At 43.0% G+C, this 20,515-nt stretch overlaps 1 protein-coding gene across 2 annotated transcripts in view; it reads right to left on the bottom strand.

Annotated features, from left to right (window-relative positions):
• Positions 1-20,260, bottom strand: part of LOC129868166 (dapper 1-like) — a 35,057-nt gene extending 14,797 nt beyond the window's left edge. Inside the window, exon 1 of one of the 2 annotated variants that reach the window (XM_055941872.1) lies at positions 19,381-20,260. In XM_055941872.1, coding sequence (XP_055797847.1) covers positions 19,381-19,629 — 249 coding nt within the window. In that variant the 5' untranslated portion in view covers positions 19,630-20,260. The remainder of the gene's footprint in view (positions 1-19,380) is intronic. The other variant, XM_055941873.1, reaches the window with a different exon arrangement.
• Positions 20,261-20,515: the final 255 nt, after the last annotated feature.

Genomic DNA, 20,515 nt, shown 5'->3' with positions numbered 1-20,515 from the left:
AAAATCTGGTGCAACCAATTACATTCAGAAGTCACATAATTAGTTAAATAAAGTCCACCTGTGTGCAATCTAAGTGTTACATGCTCTCAGTATATATATACACTTGTTCTGAAAGGCCCAAGAGTCTGCAACACCACTAAGCAAGGGGAACCACCAGCAAGCGGCACCATGAAGACCAAGGACCTCTCCAAACAGGTCAGGGACAAAGTCGTGGAGAAGTACAGATCAGGGTTGGGCTATAAAAAAATATCAGAAACTTTCAACATCCCACAGAGCCCCGTTAAATCCATTATTAAAAAATGGGAAGAATATGGCACCACAACAAACGTGCCAAGAGAGGGCTGCCCACCAAAACTCACGGTCCAGGCAAGGAGGGCATTAATCAGAGAGGCAACAAAGAGACCAAAGATAACCCTGAAGGAGCTGCAAAGCTCCACAGCGGAGATTGGAGTATCTGTCCATAGGACCACTTTAAGCCGTACACTCCACAGAGCTGGGCTTTACAGAAGAGTGGCCAGAAAAAAAGCCATTGCTTAAAGAAAAAAATAAGCAAACGTGTTTGGTGTTTGCTAAAAGGCATGTGGGAGACTCCCCAAACATATGGAAGAAGGAACTCTGGTCAGATGAGACTAAAATTTAGCTTTTTGGCCATCAAGGAAAACACTGTGTCTGGCGCAAACCAAACACTTCTCATCACCCCGAGAACATCATCCCCACAGTGAAGCATGGTGGTGGCAGCATCATGCTGTGGGGATGTTTTTCCATCAGCAGGGACTGGGAAACTGGTCAGAATTGAAGGAATGATGGATGGCGCTAAATACAGGGAAATTCTTGAGGGAAACCTGTTTCAGTCGTCAAGAGATTTGAGACTGGGACGGAGGTTCACCTCCCAGCAGGACAATGACCCTGAGCATACTGCTAAAGCAACACTCGAGTGGTTTAAGGGAAAATATTTAAATGTCTTGGAATGGCCTAGTCAAAGCACAGACCTCAATCCAATTGAGAATCTGTGGTATGACTTAAAGATTGCTGAACACCAGCGGAACCCTTCCAACTTGAAGGAGCTGGAGTAGTTTTGCCTTGAAGAATGGGCAAAAATCCCAGTGGCTAGATGTGCCAAGCTTATAGAGACATACCCCAAGAGACTTGCAGCTGTAATTGCCGCAAAAGGTGGCTCTAGAAAGTATTGACTTTTGGGGGGGGGGGGGGGGGGTTAAATAGTTTTGCACGCTCAGGTTTGTTTTTTTGGTCTTATTTCTTGTTTGTTTCACAATAGAAAATATTTGGATATTCAAAGTGGTGGGCATGTTTTGTAAATCAAATGATACAAACCCCCAAAATCTATTTTAATTCCAGGTTGTAAGGCAACAACATAGGAAAAATGCCAAGGGGGGTGAATACTTTCGCAAGCCACTGTATAAGTCCGTATGTGTAAGCGAGCATGTAATTGAGTGTCTGTGTTCATATCAACTTCATAGTGAACAGACATTTTTACAGTTCTCATACTTTTTTTTTCGTGACCTGACGTCCCCGTAGAATTTAGTACAGCCATGGTGTTATGGAGCACTCTCAGAAGAGCTGTCCTTCTATAAAGAGTTTGTCCACAATGAAAAAGCACACTTACCCCTCTCTCTCTGTTTCCTCTGTACAGGATACAGCCTCTTGCGATGTTTGTTTACCTCCCGGGGAAATTGGTCATTGAGACTGAATTTGGTCCCTTTATGCTCCCTTCCCCTGCTTTTGATCATCTCCTTTTGTTGGTAATGTTCAAATTTTGCGATGATAGGTCGGGGACCTTTGGTCTTGTCGCTCCAAGTCTGTGCATTTGGTGGAAAGTAGGGTTGCAAAGGGTCGGAAACTTTCCGGTAATTTTTTTCATGGGAAGTTAAGCCCGGGAATTTGGTAATTCTTCTTAAATTCATCAAAAAAGTTAACTTATAACAGTTTTTTGTGGGAATCACATAAGGTATTTCTAGGTCTTGTGGAATATTTTGGTTAAACTATCCCCAATTCAATGGAATTGCAACCCTCTGCATGCACAGTGCATTCTTCCATCACATGTGCAGTGCACTCTTCCATCACATGTACAGCTGATTCTCAAGATCTTGCACACTAATGAGATGCTATTGAGCCCACACTACTACAGTCTGAGCCAAGGACTACATGCTTTCTGGTAAGTTTTGATTACAATACTGGGTGGGGTGAATATATTTTCTATGACATACATGATTTTTTGTTAACTAGTAAACAGTACAGCAAAGTGTGTTTAAATCATTTCTAATTTGTTAACAATTTCTGCTAGTTCTGCTAGTGAGTTTTAGCTTGCTTGAGCCTGCTATCTGTGGTGTTATTTCATCTGTTTCCATACATGTTAAATTTTAAAACATTTATCTTACAAAGGAGTTGTTTAATCTAACTGCTTAACTATTCATATGTACCTGGAATTGTATTTACAAACATTTTTACTCATTGTTTTCTAACCTTTACAGGAAAATGCCAGGAAAATCTGATGTGTGGAGACATTTCACTGCAGCTAATGTAGAAGGAAAAGCTGTGTACATTTGCAAATACTGTGCCAAATCTTTTATAAAGAACGCAACAAAGATAATCAGAATCATCTGGCCAAGTGCATAAAGTTCCCTCAGCGCTCACAACAAGCAACCTCTGACAAAAGTCCCTCTACTTCTATTCGAGGTGAAAATTATGAATGACAACTTATAGATGGTCCTCCTGGAATCAGAAGTTATTTTGACACAATGGAGTAACGTATTCAGAGAAATGCTGATGAATGTCTTTCTCGAGCTGTGTATGCAACTGGTTCACCTCTGATGCTCACAGGCAATGTGTATTGGAAGAGATTTCTGAATGTTCTTCGCCCAGCATACACCCCTCCAAACCATACATGCTTTATCTACTAATTTGCTGGATGCAGAGTTCAAGAGAAGGTCAAGTAAATCATAGAGAAAGCAGACTGTATTGCAATCCTCTGATGGGTGGTTGAATGTTCGTGGGCAAGGAATAATTAACTACATCTCCACCCCTCAACCAGTATTCTATAAGAGCACAGACACAAGGGACAACAGACACACCGGTCTCTACATTGCAGATGAGCTGAAGGCTGTCATCAATGACCTTGGACCACAGATGGTATTTGCACTGGTGACAGACAATGATGCGAACATGAAGGATGCTTGGTCTAAAGTGGAGGAGTCCTCCCCTCACATCACACCCATTGTCTGTGCTGTTCATACATTGAATCTGCTCCTCAAGGACATCGTGGCACTGAAAACAATGGATACACTCTACAAGAGAGCCAAGGAAATGGTTAGGTATGTGAAGGGTCATCAAGTTATAGCAGCAATCTACCTCCACATGCAAAGTGAGAAGAATAAGAGCACCACATTGAAGCTGCCCAGCAACACCTGTTGAGGTGGTGTTGTCATCATGTTTGCCAGTCTCCTGGAGGGGAAGAAGTCTCTCCAAGAAATGGCCATATCACAGTCTGCCGATATCACAGTCTGCCTGTGCATGCATACATTTGCCCACTTCACTGTTGCTCCAAGCAGAGGAAACTGCAGTTCTGAAAAACATCAAAAAGCGTGAAGACTTCTGCCTGAAGCCCATACACGCCACAGCGTACATGTTGGACCCCAAGTATGCTGACATGAGCATCCTGTCTGGTGCAGAGATCAACAAGGCCTATGGTGTCATCACTACCGTATCTCACTACCTTGGCCTGGATGAGGGCAAGGTTCTTGGCAGTCTGGCGAAGTACACTTCCAAGCAAGGGCTTTGGGATGGAGATGCAATATGGCAGTCGTGCCAACATATCTCATCAGCCACCTGGAGGAAGGGACTTTGCGGATCTGAGGCTCTTTCCCGTTGCCTCCATTATCCTCCAAAACCCACCAACATCAGCCGCCTCAGAGCGCAACTGGTCCTTGTTTGGGAACACACACACCAAAGCAAGCAAGAGGCTGACCAATACAAGGTTTGAAAAATTGGTGGCAATCTGGGTAAATTTGAGGCTTTTTGAGCCTGACAACGAGCCATCATCAACAAGGTTGGAAAGCGACAGTGAAGATGAGGCCTCAGATTCTGATGTTCAAGAGGTGGACATTGAGGAGGTCCAGGGAGAAGACATGGAAGCCTGAGAGGAAGACAACCAAAGCTTTAGTTTCTAGACTATCATTATACAGATGTATGTTGAAAACGTTTTTGGGAAATGCGATGGATCATTGGGGAACATTCAATATTCCCTTTCTTTTGTTGTTCAGTGAAATCATCCCATGTGAAGAGTCAATTCATTTAATTAAAGTTCAATTCATAAATAGTTTTTTTTATTTCTATTGGAAGAATTTAATCATTTGCAATTATTTCTACTTATGATAAGGTAAAATGTTCATGTTTGTCTCCATGTGGTATGGTAAATATATCCAATTCAAAAAACATCTACATTTAAATGGTATTAATATTAATTTGCATATATTTCCGTTAATTGCCATATATTCCCGTTTATTCCCATTTCTTCCCACGGAAAGTTTCCACCTCTGAACATTCACCAAAATGTGCAACCCTAGTGGAAAACAACCTTGTTTACAGTGTCTAGAGGAAGTTTCAAAGCGGATTGCATGAACTCGCTGATCGCCCCCTCTGGATTATTGGATGAGTCCTCAGGAATCCCAGAAAATAGTAGATTTTCACACATGCTCCGGGTTTGTATGTCTAGTAGCGACCCACTTATCACCCTGTTTTCCCTGAGTAGACAATCCATGTTGGAATCGAGGGATTTTAGCCTTGGCTGTGAGTGCCTTGTTCTCTCCTTGGAGCGTGAGAATTACACACTGGCTAAACTCCAAACTTCCCCTCAGCCCTGCTACCTACAAACACAATTTGTGTTGCATGGATTCCAGCAAGAGCACTAGCCTCTACCAAGTAAATCATCCATGTCTGTAGATGAATCTGTCTTTCTTTTTTTTTGTTGGGTTAGAGTTATTCTGTGAGGTACAGTAGCCGGATCTTTCCAGGATGGAGTATGTTGTTCCTCTATAGCATGAAGCTGTTGATGCTCGTCGATTTCCCTCAGGATCTCCTCAGTATCCAGGTTGGCTCTGAACTGCAGTCAGTTGTTTACAAATGTTTTTAATGATGCGTCTTTCACACGATGACCGAAGATGTAAGCATGAGTTTTAAAATGTGCAATCCCACTTCAATACAAAGCTTTCGCAGTTTTTTTTGTAATTAACAGGCTGCTCCGTGAAGAGTTTGAGGCCACTCCACTCCAATTTTAGACAATTTGCTTTTTGTTCCAGTTTTCGATATTACTGTTGTCTATTCAGAACATTCGGCTTCACCAACTTTGCTTGATGTCCTGTGGAAAGAAATGTGTGGCAGCACAAGGGGGTGAGACAGGGATGCAGCTTAATCCCCACCCTCATTAACATACACTACCGTTCAAAAGTTTGGGGTCACTTAGAAATGTCCTTGTTTTTGAAAGAAAAGCTAATTTATTGTCCATTAAAATAACATCAAATTGATGCGACTCCGGGACGTTGGCCTTCTAGGCAGAGTTCCTCTTTCCAGTGTCTGTGTTCTTTTGCCCATCTTAATATTTTAATTGATTGTCTGAGATATGGCTTTTTCTTTGCAACTCTGCCTAGCAGGCCAGCATCCCGAAGTCGCCTCTTCACTGTTGACGATGAGATTGGTGTTTTGCGGGTACTATTTAATGAAGCTGCCAGTCAGGACTTGTGAGGCGTCTGTTTCTCAAACTAGACACTCTAATGTACATGTCCTCTTGCTCAGTTGTGCACCAGGGCCTCCCACTCCTCTTTCTATTCTGGTTAGAGCCAGTTTGCGCTGTTCTGTGAAGGGAGTAGTGCACAGAGCTGTACGAGATCTTCAGTTTCTTGGCAATTTCTCACATGGAATAGCCTTCATTTCTAAGAACAAGAATAGACTGACGAGTTCAAGAAGAAAGTTATTTGTTTCTGGCCCTTTTGAGCCTGTAATCGAACCAACGAATGCTGATACTCAACTAATCTAAAGAAGGCCAGTTTTATTGCTTCTTTAAATCAGCACAAATTTTCAGCTGTGTTAACATAATTGCAAAAGTGTTTTCTAATGATCAATTAGCCTTTTTAAAAGGATACACTTGGATTAGCTAACACAACGTGCCATTGGAACACAGGAGTGATGGTTGCTGATAATGGGCCTCTGTACGCCTATGTAGATATTCCATTAAAAATCATCCGTTTCCAGCTACAATAGTCATGTACAACATTAACAATGTCTACACTGTATTTCTGATAAATTTGATGTTTCTGAGTGACCCCAAACTTTTGAATGGTAGTGTATATACGTATCAACGAATTGGTGATGGCACTAGAAGTCTGCAGCACCCAGCCTCACCCTACTAGAATCTGAAGTCAAATGTCTACTGTTTGCTGATAATCTGGTGCTTCTGTCACCAACCAAGGAGCACCTACAGCAGCACCTAGATCTTCTGCAAAGATTCTGTCAGACCTGGGCCCTGACAGTAAATCTCAGTAAGACAAAAATGATGGTGTTCCAAAAAAGGTCCAGTTGCCAGGACCACGAATACAAATTCCATCTAGACACTGTTGCCCTAGAGCACACAAAAAATGATACATACCTTGGCCTAAACATCAGCGCCACAGGTAACTTCCACAAAGCTGTCAACGATCTGAGAGACAAGGCAAGAAGGGCATTCTGTGCCATCAAAAGGAACATAAAATTTGACATACCAATTTGGATCTGGCTAAAAATACTTGAATCAGTTATAGAACCCATTGCACTTTATGGTTGTGAGGTCTGGGGTCTGCTCACTAACCAATAATTCACAACATGGGGCAAACACCAAATTGAGACTCTGCATGCAGAATTCTGCAAAAATATCCTCTGTGTACAATGTAAAACACCAAATAATGCAAGCCGATACCCGCTAATTATCAAAATCCAGAAAAGAGCCGTTAAATTCTATAACCACCTAAAAGGAAGTGATGCCCAAACCTTTCATAACAAAGCCATCACCTACAGAGAGATGAACCTGGAGAAGAGTCCCTTAAGTAAGCTAGTCCTGGGGCTCTGTTCACAAAGACAAACAAACCCCACAGAGCCCCAGGACAGCAACACAATTAGACCCAAACAAATCATGAGAAAACAAAAAGATAATTACTTGACACATTGGAAAGAATTAACAAAAAAAATGAGCAAACTAGAATGCTATTTGGCCCTAAACAGAGAATACACAGTGGCAGAATAGCTGGCCACTATGACTGATCCAAAATTAATAAAATCTTTGACTATGTACCGACTCAGTGAGCATAGCTTTGCTATTGAGAAAGGTCGCCATAGGCAGACCTGGCTTTCAAGAGCAGACAGGCCATGTGCACACTGCCCACAAAATGAGGTGGAAACTGAGCTGCACTTCCTAACCTCCTGCCAAATGTATGAGCATATTAGACACATATTTCTCTAAGATTACACAGACCAACAAAGAATTTGAAAAAACGAATCCAATTTTGATAAACTCCCATATCTATTGAGTGATCACAGCTGCAAGATTTTTGACCTGTTGCCACAAGGGCAACCAGTGAAGAACAATTGTAAATACAACGTATATATATTTTTATTTATTTTCTCTTTTGTATTTGAACTATTTGCACATCATTACAACACTGTATATAGACATAATAGGACATTTTAAATGTCTTTATTATTTTGGAACTTTTGTGAGTGTAATGTTTACCGTTCATTTTTTATTGTTTATTTCACTTACTTTGGCAATGTAAACATATGTTTCCCATGCCAATAAAGCCTCTTGAATTGACAGAGAGAGAGATTGAGTGAGTTATACATAGAGAGCGTGAGAGAGACACAGAAAGAGACAGAGAGAGAGAGAGACAGAGAGAGAGACAGAGAAATAGTGAGAGCGACAGAGTGAGAGAGAGTGCGATTGAAAGCAAGACACAGCGATCCCCTGAGAGCCGTGGTAATCAACCAGTCGAGCTGACACAAAAGCAGAAATATTTTCAGTCAATGAGCCAATGGAGGCCACAATAGGTCTCCCTGGTGGCTTATCCAATCGTTTGTGGATTTTTGGTAAGGCATGAATAATGCTCCTGATTGTATAGTCTACTTTCATATTCTCATATTCTTTTTGCATAATGTCTCACCTTTCCACAAGAGACTTCAGCTTGCAGTGAATGTTATCTTTGAACAGTGCTGTGGGGTCACGTGACAATTTCTGATAGAAAGTGGTAGTGTTCAATTGTCCCCGGATCTCATTCACATAGTCATCACGGTTTAACAACACCACGGCTCCGCTCTTATCAGCATTACGCCCTATCAAAGTGGAATCATTTTTTAATCATCCAACGCTTGTCTCTGTTCTTTAGGGAGATTATTGTAGACTCTGTATTCTTGTTATTTATTCAGAATCAGAGACATCTTTTTCCACCAATCTGCAGTATGTTTCTAGAGAGGGATTTCTGTATCTGGGCAGACAAAAGGTGGATTTGGCTCGAAAAGGGGTATTCGTTCTGTGGGAAATGTCATTCTCTATTGTGTCTGAACACTCGTCTCACCCATGCTTGACACATTTAGACTCCCTAAGTCTCAATGTACTAAATCATTTCTAAAACTCTATTGTGGTGTCAAAGTCATTACATGATGCAGTGGGGACGAAAGAAGTGGTGATGGGACGTGAAGAAAGGTTGATCACACTCAGGCATTCTGACTGCGTACCCAATAGCGGCGTTGCTCCTTTAGTAGCCATAAAATGTGTGTTCTACCTACTTTCACTCACGCTATAACCAGCACTGCAGGTGCAATGAATGAGTATAGCAGTAGTTAGATAAGTTTGCGTTGTTATTATTAGTATCTTGTGTCTTTTTTAATATTGAGGAATATTTCACTTTCTCTGGTCATAGAGTAACAACATGAATTGGTGCATGAGGCATAAATAATGCAATGCGACTTGAGTTTTGCAATGAGCTGGAAGACTGTGTCCCCTTTTCTCAGCGGAGGGAAGGAGGGCAGAGGGACTGTGAGTCAGGTGAGAGGCAGCCTCACCACTGCTCCCTCCCTCCACAGAAGCAAGACATCAGTCCAGAATTTAAAAAAAATGATTATGCTCACTCAGCTGTGCCTCACAAGTAATACAACAAATGATCTATTACCAGTGTGATCATATACCTACATTTAAAAAATATAATTTCAAAATGGCAGGGCAATTCAAACAGTGCCTTCGGAAAGTATTCAGACCCCTTGACTTTTTCCACATTTTGTTACATTACAGCCAATTGTTCGCCGCCCTATGGGACTCCCAATTACGGATGGATGTGATACAGCCTGGATTCGAACCAAGTACTATAGTGACGCCTCTTGCACTGAGATGCAGTGGCTTAGACCGCTGTGCCACTTGGGAGCCCTAAAATGTATTAAATAAATAAAATCTTCAGCATTCTACACACAATACCCCATAATGACAAAGCGAAAACAGGTTTTTAGAAATATTTGCAAATGTATTACAAATAAAAAACAGAAATTCCTTATTTACATAAGTATTCAGCCCCTTTGCAATGAGACTCAAAATTGACCTCAGGTGCATCCTGTTTCCATTGATCATTCTTGAGATGTTTCTACAACTTCATTTGAGTCCATCTGTGGAAAATTCAATTGATTGGACATGATTTGGAAATGATTTTCCCACAGTTGACAGTGCATGTCAGAGCAAAAACCATGCCATGAGGATGAAGGAATTGTCCGTAGAGCTCCGAGACAGGATTGTGTCGAGGCACAGATCTGGGGAAGGGTACCAAATCATTTTTGCAGCATTGAAGGTCCCAAAGAACACAGTGGCCTCCATCATTCTTAAATGGAAGAAGTTTGGAACCACCATGACTCTTCCTAGAGATAGCCGCCCTGTCAAACTGAGCAATCGGGGGAGAAGGATCTTGGTCAGGGGGGCGACCAAGAACCCGATGGTCACTCTGACAGAGCTCCAGAGTTCCTCTGTGGAGATGGGAGAACCTTCCAGAAGGACAACCATCTCTGCAGCACTCCACCAAATCAGGCCTTTATGGTAGTGACCAGACAGAAGCCACTCCTCAGTAAAAGGCACATGACAGCCCGCTTGGAGTTTGCCAAAGGCACCTAACGATTCTGAATGCCAAGCGTCACGTCTGGAGAAAACCTGGCACCATCTCCACAATGAAGCATGGTGGTGGTAGCATCATGAGGTGGGGATGTTTTTCAGAGACAGGGACTGGGAGACTAGTCAGGATAGAGGCAAAGATGAACGGAGAAAAGTACAGAGAGATCCTTGATGAAAACCTGCTCCAGAGTGCTCACAACCTCAGATTGGGGTGAAGGTTCACCTTCCAACAGGACAATGACCCAAAGCACACAACCAAAGCAATGCAGTAGTGGCTTCGGGACAAGTCTCTGAATGTCCTTGAGTAGCCCATCCATAGCCGGACTTGAATCCAATCGAACATTTCTGGAGACCTGAAAATAGCTGTGCAGCAACTCTCCCCATCCAACCTGCCAGAGCTTGAGAGGATCTGCAGAGAAGAATGGGAGAAACTCCCCAAATACAGGTGTGCCAAGCTTGTACCCAAGAAGAATCAATGCTATAAATCGCTGGCAATGGTGCTTCAACAAAGTACTGAGTAAGCGGTCTGAATAGTTATGCAAATTTATTATTTCAGTAATTTATTTTATAAATTAGCAAACATTTTTGAAAACCAGTTTTTGCTTTGTCATTATATGGTATTGTGTGTAAATTTATGAGGGGGAAAAACTATTTAATACATTTTAGAATAAGGCTGTAACGTAACAAAATGTGGAAAAAGTCAAGGTGTCTGAATACTTTCCGAAGGCACTGTCATTTCAAAATGGTCTGAGAAGAACAACATTGGCAGGACAATTCAAGCATAGCCAATATGCAGTGATAACGTATTGGGCCTATAGCTTACTGCACAAACCTCATTGCTACAGAACTGTTTTTAATTGGTTAATGTTGCATAGGCTTACGTGTTAAAAAAAATCTGAGCGGTAGATCTCGGCTTGAATTTTGACTCAGAACGTGATCTTGACTCAGAAAAGAGTTGCCTTAGAGCAGCACTCAATCAATCAATCTCCACGGGCATCTCCATCTCTCTGGATGAATTATCCAGCCCTCTCACAACACCAAAAAACTCACCCTAACAGATAGACACCAGCACTACATTACAACTCCCTTTCTACCCAGCTATAATACACCCACACACGAGTCTACACGCACACTCCTCATCCCTAGCTTCTCACTCATGTCTCTCCTCAGGCAGGATTCCTGTGCAATTAAGTCTTTTGTTCCCATCAATTATTAACAGCCTGCGCTGCAGCTAACCACTAACAACCGCTAACAGCGTCCCTCAGCACTGAGCATGGCTAATTATGCCCCTGCTGGATCCTCAAACTCCCAGAAGGGAAGACAGGCCAACCCTCTGCTCAGCGAAGCCCAGCAGGGAGCACCGAAGCTGGGTACGGAGGTTGGTAGTCGGCTTCCGTGGCGCTTTGTGGTGGTGGAAAGAAGCCAACATGGGGGTTATTTTCAGGGGGTCGGAGATGATGTGGGGTACAAAATCGAGGTTGTCCTTAGCCACAGATCTAGGATCAGATAACCTTACCTCCTTATATAAACGATTTATCACATTTTAAGGTATGACCCAGGTGCAGACAGTGTTGAAGAAACAAATGTTTATTCTTTAAACAGGGGTGGGAAAACTACAGGTCAAGCAGGCAGGGGTCAATGATCCAGAGAGGGTGTAAGGCACCGGAACAGCAGGCGGGCTCAGGGTCAGGTCAGGCAGAGGTCAGTAATCCAGAGTAGAGGCAAAGGTACAGGATGGCAGGCAGGCTCAAAGTCAGGGCAGGCAGGAAAGGTCAAAACCAGGAAACTAGAAAACAGGGACTATAGCAAAGACAGGAGAAAGGGAAACCGCTGGTAGGATTGAATGAACAAAAGGAACTGGCACAGACAGAAAACATAGGTATAAGTACCCAGGGGATAATGGGGAAGATGGGCAACACCTGGAGGGGGGTGGAGACAAGCACAAGGACAGGTGAAACAGATCAGGGCGTGACACCATTAGTGGGAAGGAAAAATATCTGACCCTACATCAGTGGTTAGGGGCTTCTATCCACTTCCACCCTCTCCTCATCCCAGGGACTGTGTGTAGAGGGACTAGGGTGAAGTTACTCCAAGAGGCATACGTTGGGTGAGTTTAGCATTTTCCCCACTAATAGTTAAGTTTAGGTATGGGGGATGGGAATACATACACATGGATTTAGTACTGTAGATATGTGGTAGTGGTGGAGTAGGGACCTGAGGGCACACAGTGTGTTGTGAAATCTGTGAATGTATTGTAATGTTTTAAAATTGTATAAACTGCCAAAATTTTGCACGACCCCAGGAAGAGTAGCTGCTGTTTTGGCAGCAGCTAATGGGGATCCATAATAAATACAAATACAAATCTGATCCTATTGTCACCCCAGAGCTTGTCCAGAAACCCCACAACAAGAGAGACTTGACAACAACCTACATTCTGTCTCTCACTTACCCCCCACTTTGACTCTGTTCACACATTCGCCTGACACTCCACAATGTTAACCCAACACAGCTAGGCGTGAAAATACACACACACTGGAGGCTACACAAACACAAACACACACACACACACAAAAAAAAAAAAAACCTTATACCTGGCCCTGAGCTTATCTTTACACCTTACACCTGGCCTTATCTTTATCCCACTACAGAGGGAGAATCAAGCACTGTTTAGTTAACAATCAGCAGATGTGAGGTCTGGTCTTAGAGCAGGCTATCGGAAAAGGGTCAGCTTTGTACGTCCCAAATAGTACTCTTTGCCCTATATAGTGCACTAATTTCAACCAGAGCCCCATAAGTGCTGGTCATAAGTAGTGCACTATATAGGCAATAGGGTATCATTTAGGATGCACACTTTGTGTGAGGAGGAGATTAAATGGCAAAATCATTATTTCCTATGGATTGGCCTATACTTTGCTTAATGAATCCCTCTTTCATTGGAGAACTGCGCCCAATGATGAATTCGTAACATATCTAGGTAGGAAAGCATTTGAAGACAGAATGATAGTCAATCTTTTGCTTGGTGCAAATATTTGTGCTCCAGAAATTACCTGTCAGTCAGTGGCGGCCGCTGATTGGCTGAATACCTGGGGCTCGAGGTGTTTGGAGTTGTAAACAAAGAAGCATGACAGAAATGTGAGGACATTTTTTCGAACTACCGGTAGTTTCTTTGAGAATATATACACTGCTCAAAAAAATAAAGGGAACACTTAAACAACACAATGTAACTCCAAGTCAATCACACTTCTGTGAAATCAAACTGTCCACTTAGGAAGCAACACTGATGGACAATACATTTCACATGCTCTTGTGCAAATGGAATAGACAAAAGGTGGAAATTATAGGCAATTGGCAAGACACCCCCAATAAAGGAGTGGTTCTGCAGGTGGTGACCACAGACCACTTCTCAGTTCCTATGCTTCCTGGCTGATGTTTTGGTCACTTTTGAATGCTAGCGGTGCTTTCACTCTAGTGGTAGCATGAGTCTACAACCCACACAAGTGGCTCAGGTAGTGCAGCTCATCCAGGATGGCACATCAATGCGAGCTGTGGCAAGAAGGTTTGCTGTGTCTGTCAGCGTAGTGTCCAGAGCATGGAGGCGCTACCAGGAGACAGGCCAGTACCACAGGAGACGTGGACGAGGCCGTAGGAGGGCAACAACCCAGCAGCAGGACCGCTATCTCCGCCTTTGTGCAAGGAGGAGCAGGAGGAGCACTGCCAGAGCCCTGCAAAATGACCTCCAGCAGGCCACAAATGTGCATGTGTCTGCTCAAACGGTCAGAAACAGACTCCATGAGGGTGGTATGAGGGCCCGACGTCCACAGGTGGGGGTTGTGCTTACAGCCCAACACCGTGCAGGACGTTTGGCATTTGCCAGAGAACACCAGGATTGGCAAATTTGCCACTGGCGCCCTGTGCTCTTCACAGATGAAAGCAGGTTCACACTGAGCACATGTGACAGACGTGACAGACTCTGGAGACGCCGTGGAGAACATTCTGCTGCCTGCAACATCCTCTAGCATGACCGGTTTGGCGGTGGGTCAGTCATGGTGTGGGGTGGCATTTCTTTGTGGGGCCAGCCCTCCAGGCTACCTCTGGTGAGCACATGACTGCCATTAGGTACCGAGATGAGATCCTCAGACCCCTTGTGAGACCATATGCTGACACATGCACATTTGTGGCCTGCTGGAGGTCATTTTGCAGGGCTCTGGCAGTGCTCCTCCTTGCACAAAGGCGGAGGTAGCGGTCCTGCTGCTGGGTTGTTGCCCTCCTACGGCCTCCTCCACGTCTCCTGATGTAGTTAGTTTTTCTTTAAGAAGCCCTCCTGTTCTCCACTCATTACCTGTATTAACTGCACCTGTTTGAACTCATTACCTGTATAAAAGACACCTGTCCACACACTCAATCAAACAGACTCCAACCTCTCCACAATGGCCAAGACCAGAGAGCTGTGTAAGGACATCAGGGATAAAATTGTAGACCTGCACAAGGCTGGGATGGGCTACAGGACAATAGGTAAGCAGCTTGGTGAGAAGGCAACAACTGTTGGCACAATTATTAGAAAATGGAAGAAGTTGAAGATGACGGTCAATCACCCTCGGTCTGGGGCTCTATGCAAGATTTCACCTCGTGGGGCATCAATGATCACGAGGAAGGTGAGGGATCAGCCCAGAACTACACGGCAGGACCTGGTCAATGACCTGAAGAGAGCTGGGACCACAGTCTCAAAGAAAACCATTAGTAACACACTACGCCGTCATGGATTAAAATCCTGCAGCGCACGCAAGGTCCCCCTGCTCAAGCCAGCGCATGTCCAGGCCCGTCTGAAGTTGGCCAATGACCATCTGGATGATCCAGAGGAGAAATGGGAGAAGATCATGTGGTCTGATGAGACAAAAATAGAGCTTTTTGGTCTAAACTCCACTCGCCGTGTTTGGAGGAAGAAGAAGGATGAGTACAACCCCAAGAACACCATCCCAACCGTGAAGCATGGAGGTGGAAACATCATTCTTTGGGGATGCTTTTCTGCAAAGGGGACAGGACGACTGCACTGTATTGAGGGGAGGATGGATGGGGCCATGTATCGCGAGATCTTGGCCAACAACCTCCTTCCCTCAGTAATAGCATTGAAGATGGGTCGTGGCTGGGTCTTCCAGCATGACAACGACCCGAAACACACAGCCAGGGCAGCTAAAGAGTGGCTCAGTAAGAAGCATCTCAAGGTCCTGGAGAGGCCTAGCCAGTCTCCAGACCTGAACCCAATAGAAAATCTTTGGAGGGAGCTGAAAGCCCGTATTGCCCAGCGACAGCCCCGAAACCTGAAGGATCTGGAGAAGGTCTGTATGGAGGAGTGGGCCAAAATCCCTGCTGCAGTGTGTGCAAACCTGGTCAAGAACTACAGGAAACGTATGATCTCTGTAATTGCAAACAAAGGTTTCTGTACCAAATATTAAGTTCTGCTTTTCTGATGTATCAAATACTTATGGCATGCAATAAAATGCAAATGAATTACTTAAAAATCATACAATGTGATTTTCTGGATTTTAGATTCCGTCTCTCACAGTTGAAGTGTACCTATGATAAAAAATGACAGACCTCTACATGCTTTGTAAGTAGGAAAACCTGCAAAATCGCCAGTGTATCAAATACTTGTTCTCCCCACTGTATACTACCATTCAAAAGTTTGGGGTCACTCAGAAATGTCCTTGTTTTTGACAGAAAATCCAATTTTTTGTCCATTAAAATAACATCAGATTGATCAGAAATACAGTGTAGACATTGTTAATCTTGTAAATGACTATTGTAGCTGGAAACGGATGATTTTTAATAGAATATCTACATAGGTGTACAGAGGCCCATTATCAGCAACATTCACTCCTGTGTTCCAATGGCATGTTGTGTTAGCTAATCCAAGTGTATCCTTTTAAAAAGGCTAATTGATCATTAGAAAACACTTTTGTTATGTTATCATGTTAGCACAGCTGAAAATTTGTGCTGATTTAAAGAAGCAATAAAACTGTCCTTCTTTAGATTAGTTGAGTATCAGCATTTGTTGGTTCGATTACAGGCTCAAAATGGCCAGAAACAAATAACTTTCTTCTTGAACTCGTCAGTCTATTCTTCTTCTGAGAAATGAAGGCTATTCCAACCGAGAAACTGCCAAGAAACTGAAGATCTCGTACAACGCTGTGTACTACTCCCTTCACAGAACTGCACAAACTGGCTCTAACCAGACTAGAAAGAGGAGTGGGAGGCCCTGGTGCACAACTGAGCAAGAGGACATGTACATTAGAGTGTCTAGTTTGAGAAACAGACGCCTCACAAGTCCTGACTGGCAGCTTCATTAATTAGTACCCGCAAAACACCAGTCTCAACGTCATCAGTGAAGAGGCGACTTCGGGATGCTGGCCTTCTAGGCACAACCCGTGCCTGTGTCAACGTGCATGTGCCCGGCCTGCCATAGGAGTTTCTAGACTGGAGTCGCTAGAGCATGATGGGACAAGGACCAACAATTAACTTCAATTGAATATCAATCAGTAAAATGCATGGCCCTATCTTTATTTTATGTAAAAATAGTCATATAAAATCATTAGATAGTCATAATGGCTAGTCCACATAATTAACATTTTGAGGGTATTGACACAATGTTCAAAACCCACGAAGACAATCCAAAACAATATTTTAACCATTAACGCCTAACCAAATTGTCCAAAAGGTTATCAATGTGTCACAACACAATAGCAATGGCCCAACTGTAGGCCTATCAATATCCATTTAACCCGAGGCCATTGTTCACACATTGGCCTGAAGCGACAGAGAGAGAGAGCGAGAGAAAGGCCACTCACTTATATCTATCACCGATTTAAAGTGACCTCTTTATAGGGGTCGTGTGCATGTCATGCGCGTTGTTTTTCAGTCTAGGTAGCCTAATAAATGGAGAGCAGCCAGGCTAGACTACCGTTTAGTTTAGGATGCATTTACATACAGTTTCACGCTTGATGCTGGAGGCAAAGATGTAGCAGGATTAATTATGGATCCCTTAAGCGCGAATCCCGCTCGAATCCCGTTAGCGGGATTGATTTGACAACATCCAGTGAAATTGTAGCGCGCCAAATCCAAACTACAGAAATATCAATATTCAACCTTCACAAAAATATAAATGTAATACATCAAACTAAAGCTTCAATTCTTGTTAATCCAGCCGCTGTGTCAGATTTCAAAAAGGCTTTAAGGCGAAAGCAAACCATGAGATTATCTGAGGACAGCGCCCCGCATACAAACACATGAAAATAATTTTTCAACGAGGCAGGTGCGACACAAAAGTCAGAAATAGCCATATAATAAATGCCTTACCTTTGAAGATCTTCTTTTTGCAATCTCAAATGTCTCAGTGACACAATGAATAGCTGTTTTGTTTGATAAATTCCTTCTTTATATTCCGAAATGTCAATTTATTTGGCGCGTTTGATTCAGAAATACACCGGTTCCAACTTGCCCAACATGACTACAAAGTATCTAATAAGTTACCTGTAAACTTGGTCCAAACATTTAAAAAAAAAAATCCTAATCCAACCTCAGGTATCCTAAAATGTAAATAAAAGATCAAATTTAAGACGGAATAATCTGTTTCTAATACCGGATAAAAACAACGTGAAGTGTGCTCCAGTTCACGCGCAACAAAAGACTAAAGCCCTTCAGAGTGACACCTACAAAGAACAGCCCTACTTCTTCATTTAAAAAAAGAAAAACATCTAACAATTTCTAAAGACTGTTGACATCTAGTGGAAGCCATAGGAACTGCAATCTGGGCCCCAATAAATCAGGTCTCCCATAGAAACCTATTGGAAAACACAGTGAACTCAAATCCCCCCCCCCCGGATGGATTGTGCTCGGGGTTTCGCCTGCCAAGTCAGTTCTGTTATACTCACAGACATTATTCTAACAGTTTTAGAAACTTCAGAGTGTTTTCTATCCAAATCTAACTATATGCATATCCTAGCTTCTGGGCCTGAGTAGCAGGCAGTTTACTTTGGGCACGCTTTCATCCGGATGTGAAAATACTGCCCCCTATCCCAGAGAGGTTAATTCATTGTTAAACTAGATAGTTAATTGCCGGCGGAAGTAAATGTATTTACCATAAAATATATGGATCAATATTTTCGTAGCAAATGTGCAAGGCCATGCATGTCCAGGTTATCCCCACATCACCAATTTCATCCATAGAGAAAATAATACTTGCTGCAAAATTACAAAAAAATGTCCTTACCTAGGTCCTTACTTAGGTTGCCAATGCTGTTGTAATCTCTGTGTTATGAAGATCACCTAATACCATGATGAGGAGATAGCAACACTAGCATCAAGTGCAGCGCTTGGCCATTGAACAAATGTCTGTTCAAATATTTTAAATGAGAGGGTCTCCATTTAGCTATAAATATAATTTTGGGGTTTTTACGCATACTATGCTACTCAAACCTAATTAAGGCTACTTCAATTAAGGATATAGCACTCCAACCACATCGCACCCCAGGTATTCTCTTCAAAAATGCAGCCAAGGGATAGCATGTAATATTCCAAGATAAATAATCAAATAAATAAATAGGAATAGTCAAACACAATAAAAGATATTGAGATGTTATTCATCATATTATTATTAGCCTACTGAGTGGAAAAATAATTGACAGATGCCCCAAATAATGGTGGAAACTACCACACAATACAGCAACTATAGGCCTACACAAAACTCCAGGATCGACATGGTGGTGGGCACGGTCCGACCTTTTCAGAACAACGGATTATTTATCACTAACTCGATATAGACAATATATGATATGCTGATATACTTTTATTTTTTCGAAACAGCGTCAAGGGACAATGGAATGAAAAACCCAAGCACCGAAGTTTGCCTTAAATGGTCACGCGCGCTCCGGGCACACAGTATGGGGCTGTCTGGTCCACATTTCGGATGGTACCGTTATTCGGCACAGATCCACTCTATATAGGTTAGCTATATAGGATAGATTTATAATTTCATGGCCGTCATTCCAAGAGCATTAAACGCGTAACAAATCCCCGTCTACAGCTTTCCATGAACACGCAGTAATACCAAATTATAGAAATGTACAACTATAGGCTAAATGACAGTTACTTACGATCAAATATGTAACTTATGCATTTTAAGTACAATAATACGAAAGTCGTCTTACCGTATGGCGCCTATAACTAAAGTCGTCTGACGCACAGACGGTTGTCTCCGGAACCGGCCGGGCCGGCTGGACATCGCCCCATGCCGGGAGTCCTGGGACAGAGTCCCCGAGGGAGAGGGCACTGAGCACCAGGCATTCATGCCTCTGTTTCAGCAGCTCCAACTCACACAGGCCGGCCAAACTCGCCTCAAGGCGCTCCTTATTCCGACTGCGCTCCGCTGTCATTGGGAAAGAAAACGCTCCGTACATCGTTCTCCCTCGCTGAGAGTGACTGAGTGCTTACACTTCGGCTCTGCTTTGATCGTTTCTCAGCTGTTGGCCGTTCCTTCCTACTAGTATCAAAGTGAGGCTAAATTGTCTGCATATTTAATTTCAAAGTCACTTTACTCTTTGGTTTTGATATACATGTTTTAAAGCGAAGTAGCGACAGTAAACTTTGCATACAGCTGCGAACCATTGTATGCAGAACCGAACCCATACCTACTGCTCGCTCAATGATGTTGCTGGATTCCAATACCGTAGCTGTCAATTGTAAATTAGCATGCCCGGGTTTTTCCAGAGGGTCCATTGGTTACCCAGAACCCATAATAATTCATATTCATAAGGTATTCTGCTCTTCAAGATGTGATTGGACAACGAGCTCTCCTTTGTATTCCTAAACGCGCAAGGTCACATTCACCCAGCCAGTTCAGTGAATTAATCTTTCATTAATGCCTAAAAGTTGACACCAAAGGATCGTGAAGCGTTGATCAAGTTCTACCAGCCTTTCATGAAAATCCAAACACCTTCTCTGGCTACCTCGCCTATAAACCCATTGTTGTCAGTGAAAACGAAATCAGTGATATCGTATGACTAGTATCAAGGGAGACCGACGGTTCTATACGCTATTTATACTTGAAACAAATAACAAAGGTTGGTTGCAAAGTTCACTGATAAGTAGGCTACTGGAGACCTACTGCCTGCCTGTAGATTGTGTACATTACAGCCTAACAGGGGGAAGGCGCTATCTGGTGGCCACATGCATCTTTTTTTTTCTCTCCCTCTCACACGCACGCATGCCCACCCTCTTTTTGGTATGAACTATAGGTCTATGCAATACCCAGCCTAGAGTACAGTGTAGCATCTCAATAGTCCT

The sequence above is a fragment of the Salvelinus fontinalis genome, chromosome 13 (genome assembly GCF_029448725.1).
Source record: "Salvelinus fontinalis isolate EN_2023a chromosome 13, ASM2944872v1, whole genome shotgun sequence".
NCBI lineage: Eukaryota > Metazoa > Chordata > Actinopteri > Salmoniformes > Salmonidae > Salvelinus > Salvelinus fontinalis.
The sequence above is the reverse complement of the archived record's forward strand: the minus strand, read 5'-3'. Positions and strand labels throughout refer to the sequence as shown.